The sequence below is a fragment of the Phaethon lepturus genome, unplaced genomic scaffold (assembly GCF_000687285.1).
Source record: "Phaethon lepturus isolate BGI_N335 unplaced genomic scaffold, ASM68728v1 scaffold53566, whole genome shotgun sequence".
Lineage (NCBI taxonomy): Eukaryota > Metazoa > Chordata > Aves > Phaethontiformes > Phaethontidae > Phaethon > Phaethon lepturus.
Window position 1 is genome coordinate 3,017 of NW_010545202.1, and position 16,724 is coordinate 19,740.

Here is a 16,724-nt window from a genome sequence, read left to right on the forward strand (position 1 = left end):
ATTCCTTGCCTTCGAACATTCTGGCCAAGATCGGATAACCTACCAGTACACACCTATGCAGTACTTACCGTATCCCTACTAAACCACCAGTGTGCATCTTCAGCTTGAGCTACAAAAATAATCCCTGCCTTATTGTCAGAAGAGAATTTTCAGTGAAACTTGGAGGAAAATAACTGTGGTAGTTGCTCATAGAAAGATTACTCAGTTCCTTTTGATAAGAACGTTTGACATTTGCTTTGTAATGCAAACAGATGTTGGGTTTTAGCAGATATGTTTTGGGGTTGGGTGGGTTTTGTTTGCTTTCAATAAAAAGAGGAACTTTTAAAAGCCATTGTGATTTCTGCATGGAAGTATGAATTAGAAAACATAATTCTACCATTGTGCTTAATCAGAAAAACAGAAATTTAAAGCTTAACAGAATAAAACATAAACTTTCCAAGAAATGTTTGTTATTCCAGCTCATTAACACACTGTCTCTGTTGGACAGCATTTTTTAAATACCATAAAAATTAATAGTGTATTTAAGAACTGCTTTATTGGCATGTTTCTTCAAATTCTAATTTAGACCTGGTTAATTGTGCTGTCTTTATCATCAGAGCGTAGAGAAGTAAATACACCCTTTGGCTTCAAAATTTTCAATTTCCACCTTAACTTTTTGACTTAAGTGAAAATGTGTTCTCTGGATGAGGTAAGAAAAGAAGATTTCAGTAGAGCTTGTTAGCTAATATTGTAGGAGGAAGACCTCTTAGTCCTTCCAAGTTTTAACAGAGCAGAAAAAATACTTTTTTTCCAAGTATATTAGCCAATAAAATAAAGGATGCAATAGCTCTTCCTACAAAGCTTGCTTTTCTCATGTCCTTACAATAACAGGGTTACAACGAAGCTAATACTGTTCTTCTTGTATTCAGATGGTAATATAACTTGGCAGTCTTCATAATGCTCTTGATTTATGCAGCCTAGTGAAATAGCTCAATCACATTTGGCTACAGTTTCATATTATGTTTAATGCAATCTGAACGTGGATTGCTGCTGAAAAGTGGCATTCTCTTTCTGCCTCTTGTGGTACATTCCAACTTTGCATGAGATCTAATGATTCTGTGACCTTAGGACAAGTTGGATCATCTTGCTGATTTAACAGAAAATTATTGTCCACAAATTTTTACTTTCTTATGACATTTGTTGATATGGCTAGTGATATGGCTACACTGTTTGCCATCAACTGAACAATGGAGCTTCAGGAGGACTATGCCTTTCAGAGACAGCCTGCAATTAAGTGAGGTTAAATATGATAATAACAATTTCATGTCTGTATTACTCTTTCCTGCAAAACACTGTCATGCTTAGGGATAAAAATCTTGAATATACTGAAGTTTGGAGTAGAACCTACATTGATTGACATGAGTGGGTGTTACTATTTCATCTCCTTTTATGTTGAAACTGGAGGTAGCTTCAGCACCTTTCTTTGAGCAACAAAGAATTGTTTATTTAGTAACTTTTCTTTGTAACTTCTCATCTTACTTTTTTTAGAAAATTGTGTAAATGCTGTTTTCGAACATATACTGGTTTGTTTGTTCAGGTGCAGGAGGCACTGGTGTCTAAAAATCTCACTTTATTAATTCTGGAATTTAAATATTTATGGAAAAGTTCATTTGTAGAGAAAGAAGATAATGTGTCATACTAATTTGAATTATACAATAAGTACCTGTTCTTTACGGCCTTTCTCTTGTTTCACTGATTTTATTTTCTTGCTGCTTCTGCTGCGTGTTTCACTGTTTCTTTCCAGTTTTTCTACAGTTTCAGCATTAGTCATAGCCTCTCTGTAATTAATATGCGTGTGTTCCACAACTCACATCATAAGAACCATAGAAGCTTTATATATCTGCCCTTCTTGAATGCAAATCCCATGACTTGTTGGCAAAACAATGCCATATAGCAGGAAATCACAGACAGCAGTACCGTAGGTTCATATCCTGCTGAGGGACCCTGGTACCATGCATATAATGTTTTCTTGCTGTAATCAAATGCCTTTAGCATTGCCTGTTTTTCAAAGTCGGTGCTTATCATGCTGTTTCTCTTTTTACTACTTCACATAATTCTGGTTTACTTCTATGAGATTATTGTGGGACAGAACGTCAGCTAGGCAATGAGTAAATTAGCAAAGACCGTTCTGAAAGTAGGGCCAGTATTATCAGTAAAATAGAGCTCAGCAAGGGAGATACAGCTAAATATTATTTAACGTTTCTGAGGCATCTGCTTCTTTCTGGCTCCAGTTTGAAACAAGCACTGAGAATTAGGGGATGTCATGTAGCTAAAATGTGTTAATATGCTGGAAAATGTGCTGTTTTTTAATGCTAGATCACAAATGGTGTTGTCAAACATTTATCTCTTACTTAATTTAAAGGTTGTAAAATAGTGAGTGTTTGTTCTAGCAACGTTACCTCTTCTGCTGTTTCCTCTCTGTCTCTCTTTATTTGCTAGTTTGGTTTTATTGTCTGTTTATTTATTAGGCTAGAGGTGATACCCACTGATAATTTGTTTTATATAATTACTTTTTGCAGTTATTAGAATTCCTTTAATAGTCAGACATATCCTCACAACCTGAAAATAAGAATTAAGTTTTATGGTAAAAGAAAGCTCAATAGTTGGATTGTTTCTATACTACTGTATACTTTACTAGTTGAAGAAAAGACTTTTTATGGTGTTTTATCACTGAATGTTTGACAGATGTAGAAAAAAAAAATTATAATATTCTTCCACAATTTTCACTGTTGATGCCTATAAAATTATGTGTATAGCTGTTTTTAGTTATAGTGCTGAGTTTACACCAGTTACTTTGTTACCTGTCTTCCACTTTTCTGACAGTACAGCATATTAGCTAACATGAGTGTTAGGTTTATTTAGAAACAGCAAAGTTACTGTGTTCATTACATGTAATCAATTTGTTTTGTACCATATTCTGGGAAGATGCACAAGTACAATAATGATCTTGATTTTTGACTGTGTACAATAGCACTAGACATAGGCTCAAGATAGAGAGCTATGATGAAAACACATCAATCAGCTGTAAACTGAGTTATCATCAGTAATACTGATGACTGAAGAGGGCACACTGATGCTGGATTAGCCCAGTTGCATTTACAGTAACGACTATAATGAAAATGCTGTTTTAGTAGTAGTAGGTAATTTTCTTTGTTATTCCCACTCTGTATCCCTCCCCATTTCCCTTAATTGGAACTCTGTTTTTATGTAGTCTTAGCTGACGCTATTTCTGACACTATCTTCTGCTGCCATCGGCTTATTTTGTAGATGGGAAGTGATGGAGTTTTGCGCCTCAGTAGTTCCGCTCTAAATAATGAATTCTTCGCGTATGCAGCACAAGGGTGGAAACAGAGATTGGCAGAAGGTAACTCTCTACTTGTTCTCAGATTTACCAAAGGTTAATTGTTTTTATTAAGAATGTCTCTGTTTCTACATTTGAGAAATACTTCTAGAGTAGAAAGTGTAGTACACCAGTAATTCAGGAAAAAAAAAATTGCTGATTCCATTTTGAATTTACTGTACATTTTTACAGCTTGCTGTGGCAGCTTATTTTGACAGTTAAAATAAGCATTTTCATCACTGCCAGCCTTGGAAACAGTGCATGTGACTAAATCCCACCAATATATTTTTGAAACACTGATGTTACATAGTAAATGAAATCTTTCTATGTCACACTCACTTTTGTTTTTCATTGTTTTCATTTGGAATTGTTGGATGACTTTAACAGAAATCACTATAAGTCATCTTTGTATCTGTAATTTAAAATACCTATATTAAGCTAATCCTTGACAACTTTTATTCAATATGTTAGTATTTGTTTTTTAGGAGAATTTACACCAGAAATGCAGTTGCGCATCAGACAAGAGATTGAAAAGGAAAAGAAAACAGAACCTTGGAAAGAAAAATTCTTTGAAAGGTTTTATGGTGAAAAGTAAGTATCGAAGCAAATAAAAGCATTTTTTTAATCTTCTTTTAGGAGAAAATGAAAATATAATTCTCTGCTTCACATAGCACGGTCATATGCTGTAAAACTTAATAAAGCAGTTATCAAAGGCAGTCATTCCTCGGTATAAGAACTTGTGGGTAGAATTATAGTGGTGTGTCTGCACTTGCATTACAATTGCATTTTTAAAGGTTCATAACTCATCCATAAAAATTCATTCCAAGGAGAGCTTAAGACACAAGGCCCAACAAGCATGTGAGTATTTTCTAATTATCTTTTAAAAGATAACATTAGGGCAGTTCTCCCCTCCTGTAGAATACAAATGCAGCTCCTACAGATTAGACCAGTAGAGACATTTCTGTATTATTTTTTTATTTTATTCTTTCTAAGCTAGTTGCAAAGTTTCTAAAATCAAATAGTGTTTTTTATTGTTTGACTAAGATGACCCTTTAACTGGAGTAGAATATACCACATAGAAGAAGTATTGGCTAGAGACAAGTGGAAGTGCCAATGACTAGTCTAATTTTAGAAGTGAGATGCAAAGAATAAAAAAATACCCTTAACTGACTAAAATTAATTACATAGTATCACTACAGGTGCACAGCTGGGGCAAGTCAGCATGATTTCATTGATGATGGTACAGAGATGGCATTCTGAAGCAGCTGAAGGCTCAGTTCTCCTGTTCAGGTTTTTTTTTAAATCAAAATTTAAGGAGATTCACATCTTTCTAAAATTCAAGAACCTTCCTCTTAAAAATTCCTTTAAAAAGTTAATCAATACTTAGAATTAAATTTTAAAAATATCAAGTATTAAAAGTATTAATTATTACAAACGAATAAACTAATTCTTTAAAAGTTACTCTATTTATTTTCAGGTATGTTTTAGTAGAATTTATGCATAATACTTAGCAGACAAAAATGTGCCATGGGAACCATCATCACATAAGATGTCTTAGTTTTGTTGTTAGATTTTTTTTTTTTACTTAGGAATTCCAGGCCACAGGGAGCCCTTCATATAAGTGAGTAGCTTAAAGATTAAGGCATTAACTAAAGTGTGTCTGCAGTAACAATGCTGCTTCTGACAATCCACTGCCTTGGACCACTGGGAAATGTCATGAAAATGAGGTAGCAAATGGACAGATCCATTTTAATATTTTATTTTGCACATCCTTGCTAGGTGCTTTCTCCCAGTGTTAATACTATTTCTACACCACTTTATCTTTACATATAATGGAAATTCTAGGGTCTTAACGTGGCAGACTTTCTTACTGGCAAGTGCTTAATTTCTTACTTAACAGCTTTTAGACCTCAATGTAGTCCAGGTGTTGATCCCTTTAGTATAAAAAAAAAATTAATTACGTTTTTAGATAAGGAACATAATGGCTTTTCATTATGCATGTCAAGAGAAAGAGTCAATTACCAACCTTTCATGAAGAAAAGGGCTATGTCAGGTATTGGCATAGGGCTTTCCACAAGAAGTAGAAGTTTAGTACCAACAAAGCATGAGCGCCTCACTCCAGCTGAAACCTATTTCTCAGTCACAAACGACTGTCACGTGCACAGAGAATGATACTCACAATTTTACAGAGCCAGCAGTCCTGCCGTGCTGGTTGAATGCTGGACACTATAATGGTTGGCAGATAATTGCTCGGTCTGCAGTGATACATGTCATTTGGGTTGATAGGTTCCTGACATCAACATTGTTATGCAAAATGTCATATTGCCATTTCCATTTTGACTACAGTATTGAATCTGGTCCCCCCCAACCCTTTCCCCAGCTTGTGTTGTTTCAATTGCATTCTTCTTCCTGGCTGTTACGTACACAGATTCTACTTTTTTGCTTCTTGGCTAGATTTAAGTACTTTTTCCCATTATTTACTGACTGAATGGTAGTTTTTGCTATGGTTTCCACCTTGTGTAAATTCTCTCACCTTTCTTCACTTTGGTTTTTAAACTTACCTTGAGTATGACCGGGCTTTGTCTCTTTTCAGCTCTCTTGATTTGGCTGAAGTAGCAGGTTTTCAAAACTTCCTGAGCTATTTCTCACGTGCACTGTCTGCAAAATGGATCTGTCTTGCAGTCTAACTTGCTCAGTTTACAGTCAATGTGGTATTTTTGCTCTGACTTCAACTAATTTGATCTTTTAATATTCCATAAGTAAATTCAAGTTTCACCTTATACTTAGAGAAGGACCATTAATAGATGCAGAATCTTTGTAAACATTTTTACACACTCCCCAGTTTCATGGCATTCAAAAGCTTTCGACTGCTTCTTCCATGTTGGCTCTACACATTATGTTTCTTGTGTTTGCTCTTATCGTACCCAGGCTGTTTATCATGGGACCATCAGTTGTCATTTACTTCCATCCCTTTATATGCTCTTTCCACTTCCTCATGATCGTTCTTTTTTCCTCTCTCTGGCTTTCTTCAAGAAGCAAAAACTTCATTCTGCAGTGATTTGTCTAGGATCGGGTGATGCATGTTGCCAGAAATCCACATTCTTCTGGCTTGTTGCCCCAGGATTGCAAGGGTTATACTTATTGTCTCAAGAGATTTTTTTTTTTCCCCACTCTCTCAAGAGTTACGTGTCAGGATAGTACTGCCAGCTCACTAAATGAAAGCTTTAATTTTGGGTAGACCTCCTAATTTTTTTTTGTTTTCCCTGGTACTCTTTATCACAGCACTAGAATATCAGCATCCATATATCTTTGAGTAGCTGTTTGGGGTGTTTTTTATTTGATGACTGACTGCCCTTACTTTATCAGTTGAATGCTGTCCTTAGCATTTTCACTGATGGCTGTTTACTGCTGTCCTTATATTCTTGAACCGTTTTCCAGACTTTGGATGTTGTTTTCTTTATCTTGCAATCTGAGATTGCCTTAAATATGCTGTTCTTGAGCCTTTCCTTTTGAAAGCCTTTTTCTTCACTGCAGTATCTTTTTCAAGATAGATTTCCAATACTGCAAAAAACCTGTTAAGATTCAGTACATGTTCTGCTGGCCTTAAACCTGCATTATCTTATTTTTCTTGCAGTTCTTCCTCTTCAGTATGTTACCAGAATATGTGTATTTCTGTAGTGTCTATGTGACGGTTGCATTCACCTTTATGCTATCCTTCATTCCTTTGCTGATTTTCATTCCATAAAGATAACTATCAGGCAATATCTTTTCATGATGTAAGCCAGCTAGAGAAAATAGACCACTGATTCAGTTTTCAGGAATGCAGTGGATTTCTTTCCCCTTCTCATTTTCCTGAGGTAACTTTTGCTCATTTACACAAGGAATTTTAGAGGAAGGAAGTTACTCATCTAAACGTAGGTAAACTAAACTTTACTCACCTAAACTTATAACCAAAACTTAGGCTATATAGGGAACCTATATAGTCTATACAGTGCTATATAGAAGCACACACATCTTCTGAAATTAATACGATGTGGGAGATGTAAATTTGGTGTTCTAATTGCTCTCTAGAGCCTTCCTCAGCATGTTGATGGCATAGGAAGACTTTGTGCATATGAAGTGACTAGTAGTAGGAAATAGTAGTAATTATCCTCAGAGTGCTTTTTGGGATACCAATTCCAGGCTGTTTTAATTTCTTTTTCATTTACAGCTATTGCCGTAATGCATCTGTTCAGTATTTTTAAAGTGTGCAACCACAGATTTTGGTTTTTTTCATGTTTATTCTATACTTCCATATACTTGGGCCTTTGTGATCTCTGTATCCTCTGGCTGCACATTGACAAGTTACCATGCTTCCATAATTTCTGAATATCTTTTATGCTTGCTTATTTCCATATTATTCTTTGTTTTCTGGTTAAAATGAAAATGGAGATCAAACTTCTATTAATTAGGTTAGAAGATCCTTAAGACCATGAAATTTCTTTTAAGGCCTCAAACCAAGCTTTTCTGTATTTTCTACTATTACGGAATTGCTGAAGAACAAAGTCTGCTTGGAAAATCTTACTAAAGATGCTGAACACCTGTACTCCCACTGTCCTTAGAAGGAAATGATGATGTCAGAGCACATACATATTTTAAAATAACCATTTTTTTCAGCCCTTGGCTTTTGCTTTGGTTTGTTGTGGGTTTTTAAAATTCTGTTGAAGTAATAAAACTTTTTTTTAAACTAATATTTTCAGGACCAAAGGTAAGAAAATCTTCAGAAGAGAAGTATACGTAGGAATGGTTTCTTTGCACTTCATCCCTGAGAATGAATGGACAGATTATAAATGTGTGTCTTTTTAGCTCCTCAAGAATGAGAAACTTCTTTTTAATTATAGTGAAATAAAATTAATAGTATGTACATAGATATGTGTATTTAGAAATAGTTTTTTGTCTTAAATGAAGTATTTAATTTGCTGAAAGAATGGAGTAAAAACACACAAGCTGTCCACTGACATCTTTATAATTGACTCTTGAGTTGTAAAATGAGGCTGAAGTGGATTTATTTAGATTTTCGTCATAAATTTGAAATGATTGTCAAATTACAAAACTGAAACGCATGCTTTGCATTATTAGTTATAGGTGCAGCTTTTTCTTTAAAGTGCAGCATTTAAGCCGTACTGCTGGCTGTGTTGACCCTAAATGCAGGTGTAGGAGGAAAAAAGGGATTTCCTTTAGAACTGTTACTGATGGAAGAAGATATAGTTGTGCATTTCCTCTGCAAAGCATGCTGTATTACTATTGAAGTGTTGTGCTGGTGTTTTAAAAAAAAAAAACCCCACGGAAATTGAGAGTATGAGTAGTGGTGAATCTGTGTAGCTTGCTTTTTTGTTTCATTGAAGTGCCAAACATTAAATAGTGAATAATAGATTACTTATTTTAAAAATACGTAAGTTTTTTAACACTGGTGAGAAAATCTGGGTACTTAGGTTTCCAAAATATATAAAACCTTATATTAGTCAGCCACCACTTAACCAAACCACTATTTTAAATTGGAAAATAGGTCCTTTTTGTAAATAAAAGATGTGGGTGAGAAAGACAATCCCATTCCTTTATCATGTCTGCAATGAAAAGACTTTTTTAATTTGTGTGTTTTTATTTAGATTGGGAATGTCAAGAGGGGAATCAATGAAACTCACTGCAGTGCAGAACAATGATGAAGATGAAAGCAATTCTTTGTGTGGATCTTCTGGCACACCTGGTCCTTCTAAGGAAGCAACCTTGGACAACCAAGAAGAGAAAGGCGATAAAATTCCATCTTTACCAGAGAGAGATTGTTGTCCATCTCCTTGCAGTATGGAACAGGTTCCTGTCAAGGATCTAACAGCAGACTCAGAAGATATACTGATACCTGAAGAATCAATCATTCAGGAGGAGATTGCTGAAGAGGTTGAGACAAGTATTTGTGAATGCCAAGAGGAGAACCATAAAACAGAACATGAGTTTTCTGAGGAGTCAGTAAGTCCAGCTGGCACAAATGAAGAAACAGAGGCAGTACAGCTTGCAGACAGCACAGAGTCCTGTGTCATGGTGAATGATGTAACTGGTACTGTATCTCACATTGAAATTAAAGTGGAGTTGAAGTCAGAATGCCCTCAGGAGGAGATGTCAGTTGTGATAGATCAGCTGGAGGATTGTGTATCACCAGCACGATCAGCTTCATCCACAAACTCTGTCAGTGATACAGCAGAGAAGGATTCTGAGTCTGCAAAAGAGCTAATTGCACCAGAAATGCAAAATGCTGCTCTGGAAGGCTCCTTGTTCACTGGTGGAGGCATTGCAGTGGATATGGAGCTTCAAAGTGACCCTGAGGAACAGTTGTCTGAGAATGCTTGTATTTCTGAAACTTCCTTTTCCTCTGAGAGTCCAGAAGGACCGTGTGTTTGTATTGCCTCTCCTGGAGGAGATACTCAGTCGACTTCAGAGGAGCCCTGTACTCCAGCATCTCTTGAAACAGCTTGCTCATCTGAAGTGTCCAGTACTGAAAACATTGAAGGTGATATTCAGCAAAAGGCCAGTGATGAAAACTTGCACACACCTTTAATGTCAGAAATCTCTCCAATGTCCACATCACCTGTAACCTCAGAAGCATCTCTGATGTCAAACTTACCTTTAACATCAGAGGCATCACCAGCTTCTAATTTGCCTTTAACATCAGAAACATCTCCAATGTCTGATTTGCCTTTAACATCAGAAACATCTTCAGTATCTTCCGTTCTTCTAACTTCTGAAACATCTGTGGCAAATAGTTTGCCTCTTCCATCAGAGACATCTCCAGTTTCTAATTCCCCAAGCAATGAAAGACTTATTCTGCAACAAAGGAAATCACCATGTTTATTGGAAGACTCCCTTTCCACTTTGAAAGAAGAAAGCTCTGCCATGCCTAAGGTGCTTCAAGAAGAGAATCTTGTTGTACAGCCAAAGCAACTTCAGAGTATCCCTGAAAATATAAAAGTTGGTCCACTTACAATTATACCTGATACTTCAGCATTGGAAGAGCCCCAAAGCAAAAACCTCAGTCATCAGCCAAGTAAGTCACATTCTGAAATTGAGAAATCCTACATTGCATCCATCCCAGAACACTCTCCTCCAGAGGTGGTGAAAATCAAAAATCACAGTGTTCAGCAAAGAGGTGACAAGAAAGGTACACTCTTGCCATCAGAGGTAGTTGTCTTATCAGAAGGATCAGTTGGCAAAAACATCGAGTTGCTTCCATCAAAGCCACATGATAAACTATATACCTCATCTCTAGAGAAAGCTACATTCTCTGAAGTGTGCAGAAGTAAATCTCACAAGCTAACAGGCAGCACCCAAAGCCGTCTAGAGAGTTCACATTCTTCCAAGTCGTTAGAACCCACAAAATCACCTGAAGTGAGGAATGAAAGTAGAGACCCAGAGATCCCAAAGAGGAAAACAGCAGAACAGCACAGTTTTGGAATCTGCAAAGAGAAGAGAGCTAGAATAGATGATGATCAGCCTAACCGCAGTGCTTCATCAACAAGTCCATCTGATAAAGATCAGCCGCCCAGAGAAGAACCCCGAGTTCCACCCCTTAAGGTAAAGTAATGAATAAACAGGCTGACTTTGAAACTAAAGGTTTATTATCTCCCTCCTACTGACTGCATGCAAACACAGTGCATGGTGTATTTTTTGTGGAAGTGTGAGGGGTGTTAGTACTGATGGTTTCGCTTTAATGTTACATTCCTACCATGCCAAATTACTTCTGATATAACTATACCTATAGTTGTTCAGCTGGGGTCTTTGCTACAAAATTGCTTTTGTGTGAGGGAAAATTTTCCAGTATCTGTGGCTTAATCTAATTGAAGAGCTTCCCCATCATTTACACAGTGCTACTTATTTTTATAATTGCCCAACTGTATTATCCACTTGTTCTCCTGCGGATGACTTCTCCGGCAAGCATGAATAACAAATATTACCATAACTGGATACTAAGAATTACCATTACCATAATACTAAGAAAAAGAACCAGTGCCTTAATCCAGCAAGAGAACCTAGAGTCAGAATAGTTGGAGATCCCCTTGCAAGCCCAAGGCTTGGGGTGGGCTGAAGTATAAGATTTCCCTGTGGAATTAATTGGAAACAGGGACCTGGCTATCAGGAGGAAGTGTCTAATTGATAATGGCAAAGCAAAATGTAAAAAAAGATACACCACCTAAGCAAACACTTTTATGTGTATCATTCTGCTATGTAAGAAAGTAAACTCCACTGGAAAGCTTTTTTTTTTTCCTAACAGGGATCTACAGATTTCGTTATATATAGGCTCAGCATTTTGACCCTTTTAATTTTGTACACGATAACATCAGCCAAGTTTTAGATCCAATTTGCTGAACTTAAACCATTGACTTTGCAATACTAGATCCAGATTATTCAGAAATGCCATTTTCTGCATTTATTTTTAACTGCTGCAATCACTGAACATTGTTAATATGGCCAGGAGGGCAAATAGGCTAACTGTTTTAATCACTAGTGCAGCAGCATATTTCAACTAATTTATTTTTATGGGCAGTGATGCAATCGGAAGTTAGCCCATTCTGAATCTAGTGACATTCTTTCATATTTGGAAGGTCTCTATCTAGCCTAATAAATTCTAATCACTCTCTAAGCACAAAGGAAAATAGATCACTAGGGAATAAAAAAAGGTCATAACTATAATAATGAAAAAAACCAAGCACTTAGAGCTTTAGCAGCTCTGGTGATGCAAAGTGGAAACTAAGAAAAGTTGCTACTGAATCAGAAAGCAAAATGTTTTAAAGTAACTGTGGGTTTGTGATACTCTTTAAAATATGTTCATGTAAATGTTAAAGCCTCACAATATTAGGCATGAGTGTTTATTTATAAGCCAAAAATTTAACTGCTAGGAAAAGTGAAGTGTTCCAGCCCTCCAGACCAGTACAGAGTTGTATGGTTATATCAATGGTTATGTATTACAATAACATCTTAATATTGATTTCCACTGATCTCTTATGGAAAATCAAATGCTGTCAGTCTTGCACAGTCTTAAGAATTGAATCTCCCTGAAGCCTCCAGCCAGTGAATGAGAATACTGCAAAATTGGCAAGCATTTTGAAAAATAATTTTGGACAATCAATTCTAATATGTTTTTTGTGTAACAGATACTTGGCTTTTGAGTCATGCTACCAACAAACCCCTATCCTTTGTAATTAAAAGAGGAAAAAGAACCCCAGTTCTCCTAAGTCATTCTCCTATACGGCTCTCACTTCCCATCATACCTTATGACTACTTTTTCTGCAAATACTACCTAGTTTTCTTCTCAGTTACTTTCAGAAGAGAAGTCACAGCATTAACCTCTAAGTCCTATTACTGTGGACAGCTGGTAAACATATGTCCCTTTTAAGAAATTAATTTTTTTTTTTTGCCAACCTTTGGGTATTCTGAGAGAGTGTATGAGTTATAAAGTGGTCCCAGGACTCTTAATCTCTAATCCTGAAAACAGATGTGCCTAATTGGAAACATACTAATAATCCCAGTGATTTTACAGGTTATTATTTTGCTTAAAGTATTAAGTATTTAAAACTTTAATATTTTCTTTTTTAATATTTGTAGTTTTGAGGATTTAATTTTTTAAATGCAGTAGTTTAGGAGGTATCCCAGGGATGTACTAAGACTAGTCTCTTAAAATTGCAAGTGAGGAAGGGAAAGGCATATCCTTTAGTGATTCACTTCTTTTATACCGCTACTCTAAAGTGCTCTGTGGTATAACATGAAAAACAGGCTCAGTGGAGACACTGCTACATCCAATCTAAAGGCAAGATTTGTTGTTTGGTATATAAGTGAAAGACAGGCTGTTCCTAATATCTTAGTCATTGGAGACCAAGGAGCAAAAGCACGACATGATTGTTATTTTTTCACACATTTGCAGGAAGTGCCTAGTCGTAGACTCTTTTCTAGTATCACTGCACTAGGCTTGTTGATCTTCTCAGTTAGATACACTACACATAAAACAGGTCTGACAAATTGTATCAGATAAGCATCATGTTGTCATTCAGTTCAATCTTTATTCCTGTCAGAAGGATCAATGTGAGTAGGCTAATACTGGTGTCAGTTATTCATGCTGGAGGAGGATAAAATACTGAAGTGTAAATATCATTAATTTTTAACATTTTTCTGTCCAGCTGCACTGAACAGTAATTCCCTTCATTACCTTTCTCTGACCCTTTAAGAGACAGCTGGAGATGCTAGCGAGTTGATGATCTCATTAAAATTATTGGGTTTTTTCTTCCTTTAGATTCAGCTTTCAAAAATTGGACCACCTTTTATCATCAAGAGCCAACCGGTTTCTAAACCAGAACCTCGAGTTTCCCCAAGTACATCGGTCAGCAGTGGGAGAAACACTGGGGCTAGAACTCTTGCAGATATCAAAGCAAGAGCTCAGCAAGCAAGAGCCCAAAGAGAAGCTGCAGCTGCAGCAGCCGTGGCAGCGGCTGCGAGCCTAGTCTCTGGAGCCATGGGGACCCCATGCGAAGGTGGGAAGACAAGAACACTGGCACACATCAAGGAGCAAACAAAGGCCAAACTGTTTGCAAAACATCAAGCCAGAGCTCATTTACTCCAGACTAATAAAGAATCAAAATCGCAGTTCAGCTCAAAGGAAAGTACCTCATCTCTGGAGATACCAACTTCTACTGATACAAAGATTGAAGGTTCTACTGGTGTCATTATAGTTAATCCCAACTGCAGGTCCCCTAGCAACAAGTCTGCTCATCACCGTGAGACTACCACTTTATTGCAGCAGTCGCTTAACACAGCTACGTTACCAGAAACTGCTACTGAGATATCTGTGCACAGTTCTGATGAAAATATACCTATGCCACAATTGTGTGAGAAAATTATTTCATCTACCTCTACTGAAAGTAACAGTGTGCCAGTGCTTTATAATAAAAGTTCAGTCTCTGTGTCTGTTTGCAGCACTGCTATGTCTGGAGCAATTAAAGAACTTTCTTTTGCAAGTTCTGTTGATAAATCCTCTGTTTTAATGTCTGTTGACAGTGCAAACACAGCAGTTTCAGCTTGTAATATAAATATGCTGAAAACCATCCAAGGGGCTGATACTCCATGCATAACTGTTGGACCAAAATGTATTGATAACAGTAATGTACCAGTCTCCATAGACAACACAGTCTTACCAAATTCCATCGATGACAAAAGGTTGCCGATACCAAGTAGCAAAGTGAATAACGCAGTCTCCAGTCATTATGCCACTGTGCCAGCTTCATCTGTTGCAAATAATTTGCCAAATCATCTCTCTGGTAGTTCTGTACTGATTCCCCCAGTGGGGACTACCAACAGATTCTCTTCTGATAAGATAGCCATAACTGGGTGTAACGAGCAAAGCACTGTCTCCATTCACACTACGGTTAGGTCAGCTCTAAGTTGCAGTGAGGCCCTTGCAGTAGCAGATTCTGTTGCAAGGCCGCCCATTTCGATGTTTACTGGTAACATGGTGACAATAAGCTCTTACGATAATGCTACTAAATTAAATGCTGATCTCTTAGAAAAAAGCTCTGGAGCACGAAGCCGAATGGATCTCTCTGGTAAATCTCAGCCAGTGAGCTTTACACAAACTGCCGTGAATAGGTCTATACCTTGCAAAGTCATTGTTGATCACACTACAAATCTGAATTCCAGTCTGTCACTTTCTTCTTCTATTGAAAATGCAGAGAACAGCATTGACCTGCAAAGCAGACCTGGAAGGACAGAAGCTACCTTGCAAAGTGTAGCCTGTCCTCAGGTGTCTGTCATAAGCAGGCCCGAAGTGGTCTCTAATGAAAGCCTTGAGCACAGTTCCAGCTTTATCACCATTACAGCAAAGCAAGACAGCAAGAACTTGCAGGCAGGTTGTTCAAGTCTTCGAGAAGTGCCTCTTGCTCCTCAAGATAAATTAATTGAGGTGGTTACTCCCAGCCAAGGTTTTTCTGAGCAATTAAGAGGTCCTTCAGGATTTAAAAATGAAGCAGATGCTGCCTGTGCCAATCAGTATAACACGAACAATAGAATTTGTTGGCATGATGAAGAGGCAATGAGTACAGACCAGCCAGTGGTCAGCCATCTTACCTCTGGTAAGCATAAGGAATACGCAGAGCAAAACTGCTTAAAAAATGTCAAAACTGAACCTTCCAGTTACACGCAAATGTCAGAACTGCAATCCAGGAGTCTTTTGACGAGTGTTGCTGTTCCTGTTAAATCAGAAACTAATGAGTCTGACAAGTGCTTCAGGATGGACACCGAGGATTTTACAGGACCTGAAATGCCTGCCCAGACTGCAGAAATAGCCACGAGTGCGCAGCCACCGCAGACCTCCAAGACATCCGTTGCGGACTCCATGGAAGATTCCCTGTCCCTGACAACAGAAACCCTGAAGAGAGTTACCAGTGCCGGGGGCTCTGGCTGTCGCTTGTCGTCAGTGGAGGCCAACAATCCGTTAGTGACACAGTTACTGCAAGGCAATCTGCCTTTAGAGAAAGTGCTGCCGCAGCCCAGATCAGGAGCCAAACTCGAAATTAACAGGCTTCCCTTGCCTTTGCAAACTACCTCAGTATGTAAAACAGCAGTGTCCGAGAGAAATATTGTTGAACATCCTTCCAACTCTCCTCATCCAGATGGTAAAGGATTTACAGCAGGCAGCATGGCCCCGCTACAAATCAGAAAGCGTGAAAACCATCCCAAAAAGAGGATGGCCAGGACTGTAGGGGAACATGCTCAAATTAAATGTGAGCCTGGGAAGGTGTCAATGGACACAGATGTTAAAGTGGCTCCTTGTGTAATTAGTTCCAGCATGAATCAGCTAGGGCATGGTCAGCCATTTAAGCAGGAGTGGCTGAACAAACATGCCGCTCAGAGCCGAATCGCTCACAGCCCGGAGATCAAGCAGCAGAAGAGGCCGTTGCCTTCATGCAGTTTCCAGCAGAGCTTGTTTCACATTGATAAAAATGGCAGCTTTCATGCAGAAGCTAGTACCTCACACAGACAGCATTTTTACCAAATGTCCATGGCTGCAAGAGGCCCCATTCCTACGGCAGCTTTGTTGCAAACTACTTCAAAAGGCCCACCTGGCTGCAGCGCATTCGCTTTCAGCAGGCACCTGGAACAGAAGGGCTTGGGAGACGTGAATATTTCTACAGCAGCTCACCAGCTGAGGCTAGGAAGTGTGTTTTCCCCCAATATTCAGATTAAGGAAGGTGATGACATTGCCAGTGCCTCTCAAACTCTGCAGAGTAAAACATTAGCGCACCCCCCTCCTCCCCCTCTGCCCCTGCCACCGCCT

General features: G+C 37.9%; 1 protein-coding gene across 1 annotated transcript; it reads left to right on the plus strand.

Moving 5' to 3' along the window:
- Window positions 1-3,306: 3,306 nt before the first annotated feature.
- Window positions 3,307-16,721, plus strand: ASXL3 (additional sex combs like transcriptional regulator 3; the record flags this gene model as incomplete). Its single annotated transcript, XM_010288871.1, has 4 exons — window positions 3,307-3,403; window positions 3,865-3,970; window positions 9,025-10,978; window positions 13,689-16,721. Coding segments are annotated over 4 exons (5,190 nt in total), but the record flags the coding sequence as incomplete, so codon positions are not given.
- Between the last annotated feature and the right edge of the window lie 3 nt (window positions 16,722-16,724).